General features: G+C 37.1%; 5 protein-coding genes and 1 long non-coding RNA gene across 7 annotated transcripts in view; 1 reads left to right on the top strand and 5 right to left on the bottom strand.

Annotated features, from left to right (window-relative positions):
- Positions 1-1,797, bottom strand: part of LOC110846852 (potassium channel subfamily T member 2-like) — a 41,099-nt gene extending 39,302 nt beyond the window's left edge. Inside the window, exon 1 of one of the 2 annotated variants that reach the window (XM_035850494.1) lies at positions 1,014-1,797. The gene's annotated coding sequence lies outside the window, so the exon portion shown is untranslated. The remainder of the gene's footprint in view (positions 1-1,013) is intronic. The other variant, XM_035850495.1, reaches the window with a different exon arrangement.
- Positions 1,798-5,665: 3,868 nt separating this feature from the next.
- LOC110847486 (sericin 1) lies at positions 5,666-7,142 on the bottom strand. The gene is made up of 3 exons (XM_022094437.2): positions 6,911-7,142; positions 6,545-6,661; positions 5,666-6,272 (listed from the first exon to the last, which is right to left on the bottom strand). Exons 1-3 carry the CDS (start codon positions 6,923-6,925, stop codon positions 5,811-5,813), a joined length of 594 nt encoding a protein of 197 aa, XP_021950129.1. The 5' UTR covers positions 6,926-7,142; the 3' UTR covers positions 5,666-5,810.
- On the top strand, positions 6,158-6,909 carry LOC118435074. The gene is made up of 2 exons (XR_004834474.1): positions 6,158-6,289; positions 6,448-6,909. It is a non-coding gene; the product is annotated as an uncharacterized LOC118435074 (long non-coding RNA).
- A 1,092-nt stretch (positions 7,143-8,234) lies between the features above and the next one.
- LOC110847445 lies at positions 8,235-10,051 on the bottom strand. The gene is made up of 7 exons (XM_022094391.2): positions 9,668-10,051; positions 9,356-9,560; positions 9,199-9,297; positions 9,028-9,110; positions 8,865-8,953; positions 8,569-8,792; positions 8,235-8,501 (listed from the first exon to the last, which is right to left on the bottom strand). Exons 1-7 carry the CDS (start codon positions 9,770-9,772, stop codon positions 8,392-8,394), a joined length of 915 nt encoding a protein of 304 aa, XP_021950083.1. The 5' UTR covers positions 9,773-10,051; the 3' UTR covers positions 8,235-8,391.
- Positions 10,052-10,198: 147 nt separating this feature from the next.
- On the bottom strand, positions 10,199-12,754 carry LOC110846656 (lipase member H). The gene is made up of 9 exons (XM_022093477.2): positions 12,578-12,754; positions 12,354-12,495; positions 12,146-12,285; positions 11,297-11,524; positions 11,151-11,225; positions 10,925-11,062; positions 10,776-10,859; positions 10,532-10,694; positions 10,199-10,459 (listed from the first exon to the last, which is right to left on the bottom strand). The coding sequence occupies exons 1-9, from the start codon at positions 12,657-12,659 to the stop codon at positions 10,429-10,431; spliced, it is 1,083 nt and encodes a 360-aa protein (XP_021949169.1). The 5' UTR covers positions 12,660-12,754; the 3' UTR covers positions 10,199-10,428.
- A 521-nt stretch (positions 12,755-13,275) lies between these two features.
- LOC110847324 (alpha-N-acetylglucosaminidase) lies at positions 13,276-17,659 on the bottom strand. The gene is made up of 15 exons (XM_022094252.2): positions 17,220-17,659; positions 16,984-17,135; positions 16,692-16,873; positions 16,102-16,609; positions 15,872-16,017; positions 15,713-15,791; positions 15,498-15,647; positions 15,275-15,420; positions 15,131-15,203; positions 14,648-14,734; positions 14,371-14,570; positions 14,193-14,313; positions 14,032-14,125; positions 13,788-13,958; positions 13,276-13,703 (listed from the first exon to the last, which is right to left on the bottom strand). Exons 1-15 carry the CDS (start codon positions 17,374-17,376, stop codon positions 13,600-13,602), a joined length of 2,370 nt encoding a protein of 789 aa, XP_021949944.1. The 5' UTR covers positions 17,377-17,659; the 3' UTR covers positions 13,276-13,599.
- Between the last annotated feature and the right edge of the window lie 42 nt (positions 17,660-17,701).

Raw genomic sequence — 17,701 nt, 5'->3', positions numbered from 1 at the left:
TAGATAAAAGTGTTAGAACAGAGAATTACACGTACTCCATAATCTCGGTACGGAAACTTTCATGCATGAGCATGTTACTTGACAAACACCGAAAAGTATCAAGTTACGAAAATATTTTTGGTTTTGGTTGCAACCGAGACAAACGTACAGAATTTCGCAGGTTTTTAGTTTCCCTACTCATTTGTGTGTATGTATTTAATAAATATGACCACCACTGGGCTTCTATGGACTAATTTTTTATACATCTTCAAGCTCTTACTTAAATTCACGAACTTTACTTGTACACCGAATGTTTAGATAAGTTTTAAGAGACTCCTCTGCTGACAGAGACAGGCGCACGAAGATAACGGTGGTTGTATAAGCCCTGACTCGGGCTAAGAACTAAATTAATCTGTTTTTCATTTTTTTGGGTACACACATATATATACGTTACGTATAATATATAATTTATATAATTCCACCTGAATGGACGATTTATTTAGATTAAGGAATGAAGGCCTCCATTTGTCGAATGAATGTGTAATGCAAACTCAATTATTGAACTTGTTTACCCAAAAACTTTTCAATTCCATAATGTGATACAAAATTAAAAATAAATCACCAATACTTTATTGCTATCTTCCCTATCAGCAACCTGTTGTTGATTGGTGTATATGCTGAACACGATTAATTAATCTCGCTGCAAAATGAGAGAAGTTTAAGTCACTTTGTAAAAGTAATTTAGAATACATAAGTTGATGCTTAATCAATTTGACAGAATAGGGAAAGTAAGTTCGCAAAATATATTGGTTTCTCTGCCAAAGTAAACTCATGCATTGGTAACGTATAATGGATGGCCTTGGTTGAGAATGGAGGATGCTTACACATAAAGCAGTGGATAAACGAAGGTAATTACTATGCAGAGTCTTGTATGAATTGCTCCCAGTTATACATATTTAGTTTCAGAGCTTATACCAAACATTAAAAAATATGAAAATTAAAAAAAATCGTGTCAAAAGAATGCCTTGACGTACCTTTGGTTTAAAATTTATATCAACTTTCACCGCACACGTGTTCAAGGTCAGAAATTTGTCCCGAGAAGAATTTCTCCGTAAACCACGGCCTGTGTATGACGACTTTGACGATAACTGATATTGAAAAAGTTGTGACCGACTTTGTTGAAACGCCACAACAAACTCGCAGTGTGACCACCAATGTCAAGCACCAAGTGCACAGTAGCACGTTAGACTGGATTCGGAGCACCTGTAGCCAGTGAGTGAGTGAGGACTGTTCGCGTTCTACCCGGTTCAAGACTCACCCCTTCCAGGAGCTTCATCCATCCTGCTGCTCTGCTTCTGCTGCTGAGCTAGGAGCCGTTTCGCCAAGAGGAAGAAATGCTAAAGAGAAAGTTATGAGAACTCGAAATCTCTGATTAGAATGGGAAGGAGCGAACTGGAGTTGCAGGCTATGAAATGCTGTTTGAACGATGATTCTCAATACGCACCCACGAAGCTATGTCGCTCGTGTTGATTGGTGGATGTGGATTTATTGGGAAATTTCCTTCGAAATTTTAGATTCTACACTTTGGGCGTACGAGTGAGAATGGATCGCAGTCTGCTAACTAATGGAGAGAGTGAAAGGTAGTCAGGTATAAGTAGTTTCTGACCGAGTTAGAGTGAAAAGTACGTTTTTCAGCAGCCAGGTTCCAGGGAGAAAACTGTCAATCCACCACCGCCACTGCCACCATGAGCCAGTTGTGTCTATCTATCGTTCACCTCCACTTTGCTGCGACGACTACTTGGAAAGGATGTACATACGTCCTTACAGCACGACGGTTGCTGGTTGCTGCTGCACGAGCGATGCATGTTTCATGCTTGTTTTCTCCCCGTTTCCGTCTCTCGTTCTCTGGGCCAGTCTGCTGGGCTTACTTTCCCACATTTTGCCCTTGTTCTTCCTCCAATGGACTTTGATGATTCTTCTTGTTCGCCTGGCCTTGGTGGCTGATTTCTTGATTTTCCCGTCTGCTTGTCTCCTCCACGGCACAACAAGATACGACGAAAAAACAATATCAGAGAAGTGCGGTGCTTTCTTTGACTCACTGATGTTGCAACTCTTGGTTTTGTATGAACTAGAAATTTCAATCACCTTTTCTCGTCAAATCTTCCTCCACTTTCTGCCACTGCCACCCACTGCTGACTGTCTACTACTCCAGCCTGAGGAGACAGCGGCGTGGTCTTGTTCCTTTGAACGAGCTAAATATTGCCACGTCCAACGACTAAACTAACACTTTCTCCCATTATTATCCACCACTAACTCTGTCCGTAACTGTCCTAGCTTGCCCTCTTTCCTACACTACAGATAATTTCAGTTCGCCGTGACATACTCCTTACACATGCTACATATATACAACAGCGTACATATGTACATACGACGCTCTTTTATTCCACCCATTGTAAGACGAACAACAATAAGGGTTCAAATTAATGTGACGTGAATTTACTAGTAGCAACAAAGAGTGACTTCCTTCCTGGCTTTATAATCCACTGTTATGAGACACAACAGCATGTAATCACTCTGCATCAAGTTCCATGCATAGAGAGTGCCCACGCATTATGACACGATTGCAATATGAAAAACGGATGGTCCAAATCTAATTAAAAGGTGTCAACCTATGGGCATTGTCGACCTACCTGCATTGTCGGATAGCCTTTGCAACGAGTTTAAGTTAATGAGAGGAGGGCAGTAATGCATTTTCTATGTCATATGTCGAACAAACCACTGGCATTTTTGCATAATACACCAACCTGACTCATCCCATTCCATGTAATTTTTTATTAACAAGGGAGGGAACAAGTGTGGCATAACGACCGAAATTTTTGGACGTGAAAGAACGACTCGAATTCAATTTTATTTTGTCTATTTTTATAACGAGATGCAAATTCATTCATGTGGTTTTGACGAAAATCTGAAAATTACTTTAAAGATTGGCACGACCTTTTCCTTTGATTAGAAAATTCACGTGTAGGCAATATGATTTATTTCCATCTTTGATCACACTGTATATCTTTCTGTTATGCATAAATGCTATGCATATGTAGATACATGAATGCTCGTGTGATGAAGAAAGCTGAAGTATAGCAATGTCATGTGCACATAATCATCAAGTTTCTCCTCAAATATTCGAAGGTTGATTTGTTCGAAAGTCAATTTATTTCTATTTTACATATCACGTCGTTTTACATTCAACTATATGCTTCTGTTTGGTTTAGGTTAGGGTATGCATCAGCAGATCGTGATTTTATTACTTGCTCTTTTGCATTTGACAATTTTCGAATGAACAAGTCAGATGACATTTATGTATGTAGAACATCTACATATGTCTCATACATGTATCAGTATGTACATATTCACAGGGACAGTACCCTTCATAGGTTGAAATTTAAGTGGTCGATTTTATCACTATTTTACATCCTCTTGTACAACACTGCCATAAATGGCGAATTCTAGATTTCGAATTACTTTAATGTGTCCGCCAATTTATCGAATCGATTGAACATTACGTGTTAATGCAGGCTGTATTTTCGCGACAACGATAAAAATGAAAAAAACAAAATCTACAGTGGAGTGAACAAAGAATACGTGTTTATAGAAATATAATTGCAATTAGAGATGAGAGATTTCTGCCAGTTGGCTGGATCATTATCTTCCTCCTGCCTTCCTGCAAACGAATGAAGGCTTCCATTATTGACACAGGCTCCAAATTTACTCGGCTTTGCATCAATATTTACACGACCGACCGGCATTAACAGCCATGTAGTTCGAAACTGTGAGGCATTGCTGCGTGCAAGGACAACAATTCTCAAGACCATATTCTGTCACTTACACTTCAACCGGATCAGATTTCGCCAAGACTCGGACTGACACCAACCGTACAAGTTTTGATCTTTATTTGACTCAACAAGCTCAGATTCAGAGGGTGCAAGTGATTCTTAGAACGCAGTTTGGAGGCTTTTTTGCCGTATGTACAGTGATACTTGTCAACTTTCGTCTTCTACTCTCTGTTCAATTTACTGCCATGCTCTTGCATTAAGTGAAGGAACAAGAGAAACAACCAACTTCGTACGTACGTACTTATCCTGAAGGAGGAGAAGTAATTTGTCTTGTGGAGATAATGCATTCATTAATGAGATGACATAAGCCCATACATGTGCACATGACGAATCACACAAAAGCACGTACAATTAGATCTGTACGTATTACATAAATGTCTCTTATGAAATGTGTTTTTGTTTTTATGTCGTTATCAATCGCAAACACATGAGAGAAGAGAAAGCACATCAGTAAATGTCAAGGGTACATTCACATTTGTAAGCATTTCGAATGTGAAATTAAACTATTGAAAGGTATTAATTTTTTTTATACTTTAATCCAAATTTCGTTCAAATATGTTCAAATATTATGGAAGCAAAATTGCATCATAAAAGCCTAATCAAATTTTAGTAATTCCGCCACAACTGTGTATTTATTTTCTTTGCAATTTTTAATGAAAAGCATAAAAGCAATGGATTTGATTTTGGGACACGAAACTCAATTTAATAATTTAATTGGATCCACTGACCTATATATGTAAACGCTTAATTGTCACCTTCCTATACGGCTACAAGCATAGTAACGACGACTATTGATTCCGTTAATTATACACTGTTGGAAGGCTTGTGCTTCTGTTGGTGCGACGCAAGGACATGTCCCAACCACTCAGGTTCTAAATATTTCATTCTGAAATGGATCAATTTTTCTCGCCAATCGAGTAACAACCATAATGCGAAGATTCCTGCTCCTCCGCTTACACTTTACAACTCATTGTCACCCTTCATTTCAGTCCAAGAAAATAATTTATGCATTTTCGGTTCAATTTAATATTCGCCAAGGCCGATACTTCCGTTCGAGTTGTTTAAGCATCTCGCATCGTCTGGAATTGTTTGACTTTAATAAAGTAATTTCAGTCCTTAATTACTCATAACACTCTGAAATTGCCTTTGTCAGCAGGGGCAGAAGAGTGTGTAGTCGAGTATGAAGAGTCGATATTTATGGTTCGATATTATGCTTATTGTGACAATTATAACAAGTTCTTAACTGTCCTTCCTTGCTGCGACATCGTACTTTTTGCAGGTATCAGTTTTAAATACTGTTTTCGATTTTTATAAAAACTTTAATTTGTCATTTGTAAAACAGTTGATATATGTATATCGTGAAACAAAAGTGAACCTTAACATTTTGAGAGGATTGATTTTACATACATACATAGATTCGTGCACAGCAATGGAGAAAATTAACTTTTTATAGAAAGCGAGGACTTTGGTGGGTAAAGTTTTTTTGCCACTAGAACGAACGAACCGGAGGTAACTGTTATTGAATTGTAGAAGGCAGAGTAAATTATTTGGAGCCTAAGAAAAATCGTCCTCGTTGTGGTTAGAGATTGAAATTGGATTGGATGTGGCTTATCGTGTGCGTGCATTGTGGCAATTCGATCACAACCATTCACAACAGCCTTAGCAATTCTGTGTCAACTCCGAATTTGTGCCCACATCATGTCTTTGGTAAGTCTAAAAATGAGTGTTGAACGACATATCCATCTTTACTTGGGTGGAGTCGCGATAAGACAAGTATGCTTTCTCATGAACGGAAATTAGGCTGATTTTTTTATTGCTTTGATGGTTCAGATATTTCTTGATACTACTTTAAGCTACTTTGATGGAACGATAACGGGATAAATTTGACGGATTGTGTAATACTTGCATACACTCTAATTAGAGATAATATGGGGGATATTATTAGAATGTGTAATTATAGTTATGAGGTTGACCCTTGATATTCCGCCTGAGTTTGACAAAGGAGGCGGAATTCCTACGCCCAAACGATGAACGTGGTGATCCAGAATTCGAAGTGGACGAGGACGTCGTAGTTGGAGCACTATACGCTTGACTAGAAGTTGTGGCGGACGAAGCAGCGTCGGATAATTTTTCCGGAGGACCGTATGGAATTGAAGGTACAGGATTTGGCGAAGAATAACCACCAGTTCCAGCACCACCCTCAGAACCTCCACCTTCGTATGATACCACAGCACGGTAACCTTCCTCGTTGGCAGAATAGGTCACGACCTGCATTCGCCCGTCGGGAAGAAGAACGCGATATTGACCTTTGGTGGTAAGTCCGTTCCTTTCTTCTTCGTGACCAAAGTCGTTTCCTCCGTCGGCCACGGCGTACTGGAAATTGTAATTGGCGGAACCAGACCCCTGAAATTAACGAGTGGGTGAGATGTTGTTATGATTAAATGGAAACTGCATGGTCATTTTATTTTCGGCGGCACGTAGAGCACTTCACCATGAACCAATATCATAAGATGCTTACACGCTAATTTGTATTGGTTAGCATAACGTGACAAGAAGAAATAATAATTCATTTTTACAGTGTGAGCCAAAACGTCAAGTAATTTTCTGGCATTCAGACAACCATGGGCCATAGCTGTAAAAGGCATCACCAACCAAATGTCAAAAGTCGAACTTACATATCCCTCATTGTCATCTTTTTTAGCACTTCGGGTGCTCCTTGATTCTTCGTAAGCCTCGCAGTCAACATCCGAGATCAGCCCGAATAAGCTCCCGATGACCAAGATAAGGCAGACCTGAAATTAATGAAAAGCTTCCAACTTCAGATTGAAAAAAGATTTTCTGGATTGCATCCCTTTCAAGACCAAATTGAATTTCTTGTATGCAATGTCGGAATATCCCATTTTTAAACGGACTACGACTGGCTATACCAAACACATAAGTAGTGGGATATATTTAGTATTGTCCATGTATTAGTAAGTGGCGGCCTGTGATAACCCTTAACCCTATTATGCATTATAGATTAAAAGTATTTTAAAGTTTACCTTGCTAGATTCCATTGCTATTATTATTATTATATTATTATATGTAAGAAGAAACTTTATCCAGCAGGTTGATTGGATTTTGTGGTGTATGAAAACTTTCCACGTTTGACAGAAAACTTCTTGAAAACTTCAAGTCTTTTGGTTTCTGATTACGAAAGGACAAAGACAAATAAATGGAGAAACCGTCGCACTTTATGTGGATCTAACAGAGACTGATAATCTTTTTTGCATGAATCTTGCTATTTATACTTCGTTACAGGGTAGTTGGTAAAACTCATCGTTACGAAGGTGGGCGGAAAATTTCTGGTCCTACAGTTGGATGTAAATATGTGCCATTTCTATGCATTTTGGCTTACAAAATCCTTGTTGTTAAATTCCTCCTGTTATAAAACAAAAGTCTTATCGGTCGATGTAGATGACGAAAGAAACCTCATCAAGTAAGTATATTCAATTTAGGAAATGCTCTTTCAATTAATTCAAGTCGCTGAAAACCAGATACTGATGATGAGTTATGATTAATGGATGCATGTACCTTCCTCGCTCAGAATAATTGTTTCAGTTCTATATCACTTGATACGTACGTAACATGTACACGGGCTTACATTGATTCTGATGACATAAATCTGAGACAACTGTCGATGTACATTAGCACGCCTGAATTTGCTCACTTCTAATTAAGTTGACCATTTACTTAAGTTGTCGACTCGAATTATTCTTGATGAGCGAACTTCTCTTCTAGAAATGGAACACGGGAAGAGAGGCCGTGACTGGCAAGGACGGTTGGGGGCCATGATGCAAGTGAAAATGAACACGAGTCCGCTCGTGTATGCAAAAAAATTGTGTATAAAACCGATGACAGACTTTTAATAATTCACTCTTGTATTCTATGAAATTACGCGACATGATTTAGTTTTGCAACGTGATGATGATATGATACAGCCATTTTTTACCAAATTGAAGATGAGTATCAGGAATGCGGAATGACACATAAGGCTCAATTATTATTGGTCATATTTTAAATTAGTTATAAGTACGTATCACGCACAAATGCTTTCGGAATCGAAGGGAGACCTCAAAACGAGAATATAGCACGTTCACATCAAAGGGAGCAGAACCCAGTCATTATCCTCAATCACCCTGAATATTGTCCTAATAAAGAATGCAACGCTTGCCAGACTGGATGAATGGCTTTAAACAATCGACTGGGTGAATTTAATTTACTCGTCTACCGCTCTCTTTTGCAATGCCCAGCTTCACATGTATAGCATTTGACCTTTAGACAAATCAATCTATGTAGATAATCAATACTGTGAACATCTCAAAATTTCAATTGTTCCCAACAGTTGTGTATTTGTCCTTTATTATTATTTGTGAAAGTATGTTACATAAAACCCCTTGCAACCTGTATTTGTATTTGCTCCTGTTCTTTATGATTTAATAATGAAATATTTATGGTGGGACAAGCCATTTCGTCGCAAGTTTTATGTTGATCGATCCAAACTAGACGAAGTCACCCGTCGTGGAAACACGTTTTTCCTGAACAAAGCCAGACTATCATCCCCATCCTGTCCACCGACAACGTAAACGTTCCCTGGAGGGCCAGTAACTTTTAGGTTCACAAGAAATTTCCAAATACGTAAAGCCCTTTTGCCAAATACCTGGAGGCCAGTAATTGCAGACCAGTACCATTCGCCCACTTCTGGAAGCAATCCCAACGCCCAAATCGGAGGTGTTGTTCCACATCAGTGCTGAAAAAGCATTCGCGGTGGGGAGGTCGTAGTCGTAGTTGGATCCACTCGTGTACCATTTTGCAATACCGAGACGAGCAGCCATGGCAGGGTCGAAATCGTCGCGACCCAGGGTCAATTCATACATGTTGGAGCTTGGACAAATAGCATACAATTTGTTAATTATATAATAATCATGGTGTAAATATATTATACTTTGTATCTACATGTATGTCTTGTTTGACGATGAAGGTTCAGGGCCAAAGGAACCACTATTTACTTCTTGTTCTGCCCAGTTTTGAGCAAAAGCTGACAACTGTAATGGCATTAAGGAGTAGAGTGCTGTTAGAAATTAATAATCATGAAACTGTAAAACAGTGTCCTTCATACCGTCTTATTCAATTTGAGTAACGCAGCTCCATGTTGTTTACGATAAAAATTATGAAATGCTAATGCGTCCAATGCATATTTGGCTGTAAAAATCAAAATATCATTTTAACGAGACGTGCATACATAAATACGTACAAATTGTGGGCTGTGTAAATATTTAGTTTATTTTACGTGTTGGGTCCCCAGAAGTATTATTTCCAGTCAACTCTTCAACTTCGTTTTTAGTAAGATTCAGTTCTGGGGGTCCACTCAAGGAAAAAGTTTTCTGAGCTATAAAATAATCAAGATGTTTACCTTACGCATCAAATACTACTTAACTGATTTGTACCTGTGCTACATCGTGAAACATAGTTCTGAAACTCATCAAGACCTTTCCATTTCCCGTAACATTTGCACTCTACAGTTTTCTCGTAAAAATCTGAGTCTGAGTCACATTTGTACTTGGCAATCGTGCGTTTTGAAGACCCTGTAATTGGCCCCGTGCATGCAACTTTCTTGTTTTCTTTAGGCAACTCACATGATATTACGACACCCTAAAAAATACAATTGGTGATGACATATTACTACATATTCAAGTGTTTGTACACTTATAAATGGCACATAGTATGTAATGCAACCCATTATTCTAAAATTAGCCTACCGGTGTAAGTGGAAGTGGGGGACATGGGATTTTCTTTCCTTCAAGAAGTACAACAATGGAGAGCACAATAAATAAAGTAGATAAGCTCAAGGAGTTTACTCTCATTTTGAAATCTTAATCTAAATAAATCTCAATTACACACGTCAAGTAAATAATTACTCGCTTTTTGCACCGAGTTCCAAATATGACTTTATGTCAGCCACGAAAAAATAGCTGTGCAGAAATCTCGACGGAAAGCACTATTATGACTTCACTAATAATATCTCATGTAGCGACGGAAAAAAATTCTCATACGAGACGGATTGGCTCACCTCATTTTTGGAAGCAATAAAATATGCTTATTTATGGATAATTAAGTTAGAAAATTTTAAATTCAGGGTCAAGCAAACCACTCAAGTATGATCTCATAACTGTTGGTTACTTCATTTTTGTGCATCATGCTTTGTTGGACGAATTAGAAATTAACAGTTCTCAATGAGAGAAAGGACAGAACAAAGATAAAACGCGATGCCATGGTCGAAGGTTGTATTATTTAGGAGAGGTAACTTATTTAACAAGATTTTATTAACAATGCCATAAAAAGGGAGCTCCGTTGTACATGATGTATTTCAGAGATTCTCTTGGGTATAAACGAAGTGAACAATATTCGCATTGGAGACAATAAGAAGATATACATGGAATGGCATAGTCAGTAATTCCGACTATGATGAGTAGTTGATAATTTCTTTCGTTTGTTGTACGCGACGCCCAAATTTGCATTTCTAAATCATCAGGTAAAACAGTCCACGGGCACTAAACATTCAATAGCATAATTCTTATTTACTTGTAATTATGAAATTAAACTATGAGACTAATGATGAGTACCTGGCTGGGCAACTGTCACCAAAACTAACACGCTCTTGGCATCCTGTAGTTCGAGTAAGAGCTCGATAATTGTCCCAACTCTCTGCCTTACAAGCTGTAATATTCGTGTGTTCGATGATGGATTCTTTAAAGTATGTTGCCGCAATTAAATGGCTGCATCTCCCTGAAAAATATTTTAAGATTGTTATATTGGATTGTATATTTAAATGCTGATTTTGAATGCACGAACAGTAGCAAAATTTACCTGAAACTTGTTCTGCAATCATTGCAATTGGGTTGGAAAATGAATAACAGCGCTCTTGATATCTGCCACCATTAGGATAGAAACCTATGAAAAAATATAGGCCACTTGTACATTCACATATTACTAAATATAAATTGTTGTATATTTACTAGCATGTCCGATAATTTCTTGTAGTCCAAGTTGGCCCATATTGGTATGAATAACGTCAACAAAATTGGCGTCATCTTTATCGAGACGCTCGTCGACCGCTTTTCGACCTCGATAGAATAATCCTGCTGGGTCGAGACCTGTACGCAGTCATTCAGAAAAAGACCTAATTATTGTGCATCAAAGTATTAAATATACACAAGTAGCTATGCATAGAAATATGTGTACCAGTGATTCTTCCAAGTTTGTTCTCAAGACCATAGTCAGATCGAAGAATGTGTCCGGCAATACCGGCAACATGAGCTTTAAAAATATTCATTGCTCGATATTTAGTAATGACTGAGCATAAATTTAAATTATAAAAGTTTTTATACCCCCCAAGCTGGAGCCGATGATGTGAACTGTGCCAAGATCTTTGACTACGTCACGTTTATATAAAGTGGCCAAAAATTCTCCAATTTTCTCCCCAACCATCCGAGTAGATTTGACAGATTCCCCATACAAAAGAGGGTTTGGAAGTGCGGATGGATTTGCAAGAGTTGCCCAGTCCACGCAAATCAAATTCATATCACTCTTGGTGGACTCAATCTTTTCAAAGTAGGCTGCAACATAGTAAGACTGAAAAATATAGGTAGTGCTACCACCACCGTTATTGACGGCCACATCATTGATGATCTCAGGAAAGATTTCTACTTTTTATATTACTAAATACATAATTATAATGAATGCACATCACATCATTGCATTTCCTCTCTAACGACCGCATACATGGTTCCTTGCTCCTTCCGCATGTAAACTGCATGCATCGGAACCAACCACAAATCAACAACAAGTGCAACAAACCATGATGCACATTTTTTCAGTGACGTCATTTGAGATTATGACTCAAGTTGAATAAAAGCGAAAGTCCCACTAATGATATTCTTAAATATCTTGGCTGGTTGTACTTAAATACTTGGATTAGCATTGCACATGGCATTAGAAGTATTACTTATTTAGCTTGTCTTGTCTGTTTCTTGGAATAAAACTTTGGATTTTTACGTTTAGTTCAAATTTTTGTATGCCTTAATTTCCTTGTCTAGAAATTGGTATTGAAATATGAACTGAATATACTTATGTACATATGTAAGCATGATTGATAGAATGAGATTTTTTGAAGTAAGTATATGGATCGACCAGAATTTTATAAGACTTGGGGAATTTCTTCAATAATAAATACTAACCTTGAATTACACTTTTTGGGAAAATCCTCTTTTCACAAGAGGACAAAAATCCATGAACCATTAGTTTAGTTGGAACATTTGGTTTAAGACTTTCTGGTCCAATCTCTTCAATTTTCAACTCTTTGTACTGACTGATATTCCTGGAATTCATTGAAAATCTCTCATTACACATTGGCTTGTTTTGTCAGCAAGTATGCAGGCTCATTACTTTGTGTTGTCATATAGCCTAAACTTGATACTATTGTAAGCGGTTGCATTTGTGAGAGTCTCTTCTGGGAACAAGGAATCAAATCCGATATTTATTAAATCCTCAATGTTTGTAATTCGAATTTTCTGAGGAGGCCGTGGTCCTGTGGCACCAATTAAAATTCAAACGTATTTATTTCAATGTAAACTAAACAAATTAATTAGAAAATTGAGACGCTTATTTACCAGACAAACTTTGCTGTGAAAATGTTACTCCGATTTGTAAAACCACACAAACTGCGACACACAACCTATTCGAGACAATCATGTCGATATATTCGGATTAATTCTACTTGAATATAAGCAAAATTTGTTGAACGAAAGCTTTTAACGTCTTGACGCTAGAACTTGGAGTGACTTCATTAAGAGAGGTTCCTTCCTCAGTATCTCGAAATCTTTTTTTATAAATTCATAAGAATAAGTGAAAGTTGTATGTACATGTGTTAAGTGCATTTGTGCAGTATCTAATGTTAATGATATATCATGATAATATAGTTTTATAACTCTACGTGTACATAATTCTTTGCATTTATACGTCGTCCAATTTTCCATTATTACTTGAAACCAAGATCGAGCTCAACAGTGCGTGGAATAATTTACATCCTGGCTGAATCTTATTACAGTATTAAACAAGTACAAAACCGTGATTACTATGATTTTGACAGTTTCTTTAAACAATGGCAATGAACTTACTAAATACATACAACAGATTAAGCTTGGTTTCATGACAGGAAGTAGAGCGTAGAATAGAATTTTTAGATGTTCCTTCAATTTTGCCCAATATCAGAATTTAATGTGCACCTTAGTTTCTTGTCGACGGAAATTTTTATTACAAATTCACCAACAAAGTTACGATTTCTAGTAATGGGTAGTTTAAGAAAAAATAAGTGCTCAACTTTATTCGGAATTGTAGAACCATTATGAAAATAAGTTATAAATTTTGTATTATTTAGAACGTTTCAAAGATGTGCAAAATTCTGACGAATGCCAATGATACCTCATGATTATCGAAATGGATCACCAAATTCAATAATCTAACAATTATTTATTATTTGACAACTTTTGATTTTATTAGTACACACTTCATTTAGCCTCAATCAGGGACAGCGTCCGCTTCTAAATTTGTGTCCTAATTGAGTGGACTACTATTACCAACCCCCGAGGTGGGGATGGCCATCCCCACCTCAGGGGCTGATTTTAAAATTTATTCATCTATTTTGATGCTTTCTGCGTCTACGCATTTTAGTGTTTAATTGAGAGAAAACTATATTCCACTTTCCATAAATCCGCTTGGCTTCAAGGAGTGAATCACCTATATATTTATAATTCAAGATATTTTTTATAGTTGTGTCCAAAATGTTTACAACTGTCACTAATAATAATTGTAATAATTTACCGGTTGGTGTAGATGGAAATGAATAATTCGAGAGTGTGAACGGAATTTCTACATTTTTCATGACATTTTTCTTGAACTTCTTGGAATTAAATGGAATCCCGCTGTGCATGGAGGCGTTTAGTGCATTGATAAAGCTATGCCAGCGAGGTTTGTAATAATGCTCGACACTGCCTGTAAGTATCGTCGCCAAATGAAGCACGCTTTTTAATTTCTGTCCAATGTGTTTATGTATTCCACAAATTACCAGCCCACTGTTTAGCAGCATAATCTGAAATTTCTCCGGATGGGCCCCACAGCGTTATCTGATTGAGGGCATTGTATCGTAGTTCCAATTTGTCCTGAAATGTTATCACATGAAAATTTTTGGTCACAATTTTGTCACAAATAAGATTGTTCTTTCTGTACCTTCGCATTGTCACTCCAAGTTTCGGATGCCTTCACCCAAATACCCAGTAAAAAGTTTTTGCTTGTTTGTAGAATTGTTTGTAGATCATTAAAAATGTCTAAAATAGCCGTGGCATAATGTCTGTAGACCAATTGCAATGAGTTTGTGTATTTATGTCATGTTGGTTTAAAGTCTTACGTAAATTTTTCCAGCCTCTGCTTCTGATAGCTGTTGACCAATCCTCTATAATTAAATGTGACCAGGATGTTAAGGAATTGTCTCGTAAAATCCACTAGATCATGTTTGTACAATTCAGAATCTTTGAGAGCGGAGGAACTGTTTAATGCTGTGAGGAAGTATTCAAGGACTTTTTGCATGTCTTCTGGATTGTACCACAACTGTGAGAATAAGAAGAATGCACAATTATCTGTGAAGGAATGTTCCGTGAGCTTATGTGTGATATGACTTGGTTTACTTGTTTTGAAAGTTTTAGTGATGGCCGTTTTGTAACTACTGAATAACCGTGATTGTCATATGCTTGTGGAGCATTATACGGCCCATCCTGCAAATACGTATATATATACATCTATTTTTAAATTATTTGCATTGTAGAATCTAAATCTGCATAAATCTACTTAAGTAGCTACACATATTAGGAACTGGTGACTTAACATGGCCTTAACTTTTTTTCAATGATTTTTTCAAATTTTTCAATGTCGAAAAGTACAATTTCCGTGCTTTTGACAAAAGTCGTGTTGCACCTTCCTGTGAATTTTTTTGCTGCTGTTTTTGAACGAATGAGCTAACTTTTAGTTTTCTGTTAAATAGCTTATTAAATTCCCCACAAGCTGCAATAAACAACATAATTTTGATGATATTTTCAAGTAACGAAAAAAGAGTAGGAAAACGTAAGACCATATTTAGTGACCACTTCTTATAGCCAGTGGGATGGGAGTACCCTTAAACGCTTCCAAGCTTTGTATAAATAATCGTTCGTGACGGCATATCGTTGATCTGAATACTTATAAATCCTGAAATAAAGTCAATAGAATAAAATGATTATTTGAAACTTCCACCGAAGTTTGTGAGGCCCAAACATTACCAATTAGTTACATTAACTTGACCAAGTTGCAAGCTTGCTTCGTGTAAAAACTCGAACATTACAGAATTCTGATTAATTCCTTCTGGACAGCTACCTATCCCAACAAGTTTGTCGGCAGTCACATTTCCTCTGGCAAATGATATCCCCTGAATATTTATATACATACATACGATTTTAGATACAATCGTCATAAGGAGAACAAAATTTATCCTTCAATTCATACATTGTTGACCAAGTCCAGGGCTCCATAGATGTTGCTTGTCCCACCAAAATTTTGAAGCATACACCAAATGAATGCATGTCCATAAAAATTATTAAATTTTGAATATAGTGGCCTTCTTTCCGCTTCCAGGTCAAGAATCAGCGCATTTCCCTTCATAAAGTGCTTTGATTATTTAAAGTTCGATGGTTGGGCATATCAAAATAGTGGTTATGTACAAGATCTACTCCGCTCAAATATGATTCCACTAATTCATTGGTCCAAAAAGATGAGTGAAAGACCCATGACTGCATCATCCTTTATTCGAAGAAGAAAATAATTATATGGCCTTGAAGGAAAAGGGAAGGAAAATATGAGTACATAATTTAAGTAATTACCAAACTGCCTTGGGATCAACTATGGTCATTGCTGCATAAGTCGCTTTGGCTGCATTTCTTAAAAAGTCAGAAGAATTCCCTTGGGGGTCGTTTTCATTAAACGTGTCGCAACTGTAAATATGGTTTGTCCCTATTTCCGTTGTTAACTGGATTTCAGACATTTTATAAAATGGGTGTGTCAAATTAAAAATATAAATTATGTAAGTAAATGACATGGTATCAAATCATACCTCGTGTAGGAAATTCTGTCCAATTTTTGTGAACAGAGGATCCGTGGGTGTTAACATGAAAGTCGAGTACGATTTATTAAAGCTATTCCAATGCTTGTGTTCGATCAAGGAAGCGTTGGGGAATATTTTTTGAATGGATAAAGGGACATTTCCTGCGAACGCCGGTAAAACCGGAATCATTCCCATGTTTCTCATTCGAGAAATAATTTTATGTAACAAATCCAATTTGCGTTGTAAAAATGTGTTCAGAATTGGTCCTCCCCATTTTTGTATATTTCCCATTCTCCACCAAGCAAGGAAGGCCGGCCCCGTAATATACTCAGAAATGTCGGCCTGTGACAATCCAATCTTTGTGTACACTCGTCTCCAAATTTCTTCCTGACCAGTGAAAGCTAAAGGCATGTTAATCCCATGTAAAGCCATCCAGTCAATCTCTTTCTCCCATCGATCCCAATCCCACCAAACAAAAGAATAACTATCTGTGCACACATTTTGATAGTATCTAAACCTGTAAGAATTGCAAAATATTTACTAATATCCTTGCATGGCTAGGAGGCATTTTTGTAGGTCAGTCAGTTATCAGTTGTGACCTGTCCACGATTATTTTTTGATAAACAACTTGAGGAAGAGGATCGGGTAAGCTGAGCTGAGCACCCTCCCAAACCACCAGACATGAGCAATGATTCCGCAAGAAATCATTTAAACCATACAGTGAAGCAACGCCTGTGGTTCCAGTGATTAATATCAGTCCGGAGAGTTCATCATACGACACCTACACAATGTTTTAGTAAGTATGTAGCATGGCATTACGACTATATTCATATGCACGAAGTGTGCACATCTCTCTGTGAATATTACAAATACAACTTTTGAAACACTCACAAGGAATGAATCTCTGTATTCCGACGTAGTGAGGGATGGATCAATTTTCAATGAAATTTTATGGCTGATTGGTCCAAGTATGCGTTTCATTGCCATTTGAGCCGTTTCTTGCTGAATATCGGAGGGAACTTGGGACCGCAAATACTTGAGGTCTGAAACCAGAAACCGAGTGATTTCGTTATATTCCATGTTTAATTTTTTTTTTACTGAAAATCAATATTTTCTTGTAAGCTTACTTCCACCATTATTTTTATTCTGGTCGCTATTGGCCAGTAACTTAAATTCGTTGTCACAATTTCCTTCCGTCACAGCGCACATGGAATTTTGTATTACAAGTGTACTGAGAATAACTTTAACCAGTTGCGTTGGTCCTAACTTTATTGGCTTCTCCATATTCTGAGAAGCTATGCATTGATTGAATGAATATAGCACAGTGTTTAATGTTTTTAGTTTACATACAGTTTGTATACAGCCCAACAGAATTAAATACTGGTCGTGTATATTTTAAAATAATATTTTTTAACAGCTTGTAAATAAACCTTAAGAAGAATAAATATGCGTGTGACGTTTTTGCAATCCTTGAGGTACAAATATGTACGTTCAAAACTGACAGATGTGGTGATGTTGTACCATATTTACTACACGAAGTATAAGTGTAAAATATAGAAACCGTCTGATTTGTATGTATGTACATACGCTGTTGGTGTGGCTATAAATA

This window comes from Folsomia candida, unplaced genomic scaffold (genome assembly GCF_002217175.1).
Source record: "Folsomia candida strain VU population unplaced genomic scaffold, ASM221717v1 Fcan01_Sc003, whole genome shotgun sequence".
Lineage (NCBI taxonomy): Eukaryota > Metazoa > Arthropoda > Collembola > Entomobryomorpha > Isotomidae > Folsomia > Folsomia candida.
Note: the sequence above shows the minus strand (reverse complement) of the source record. Positions and strands in the feature narration are given on the sequence as shown.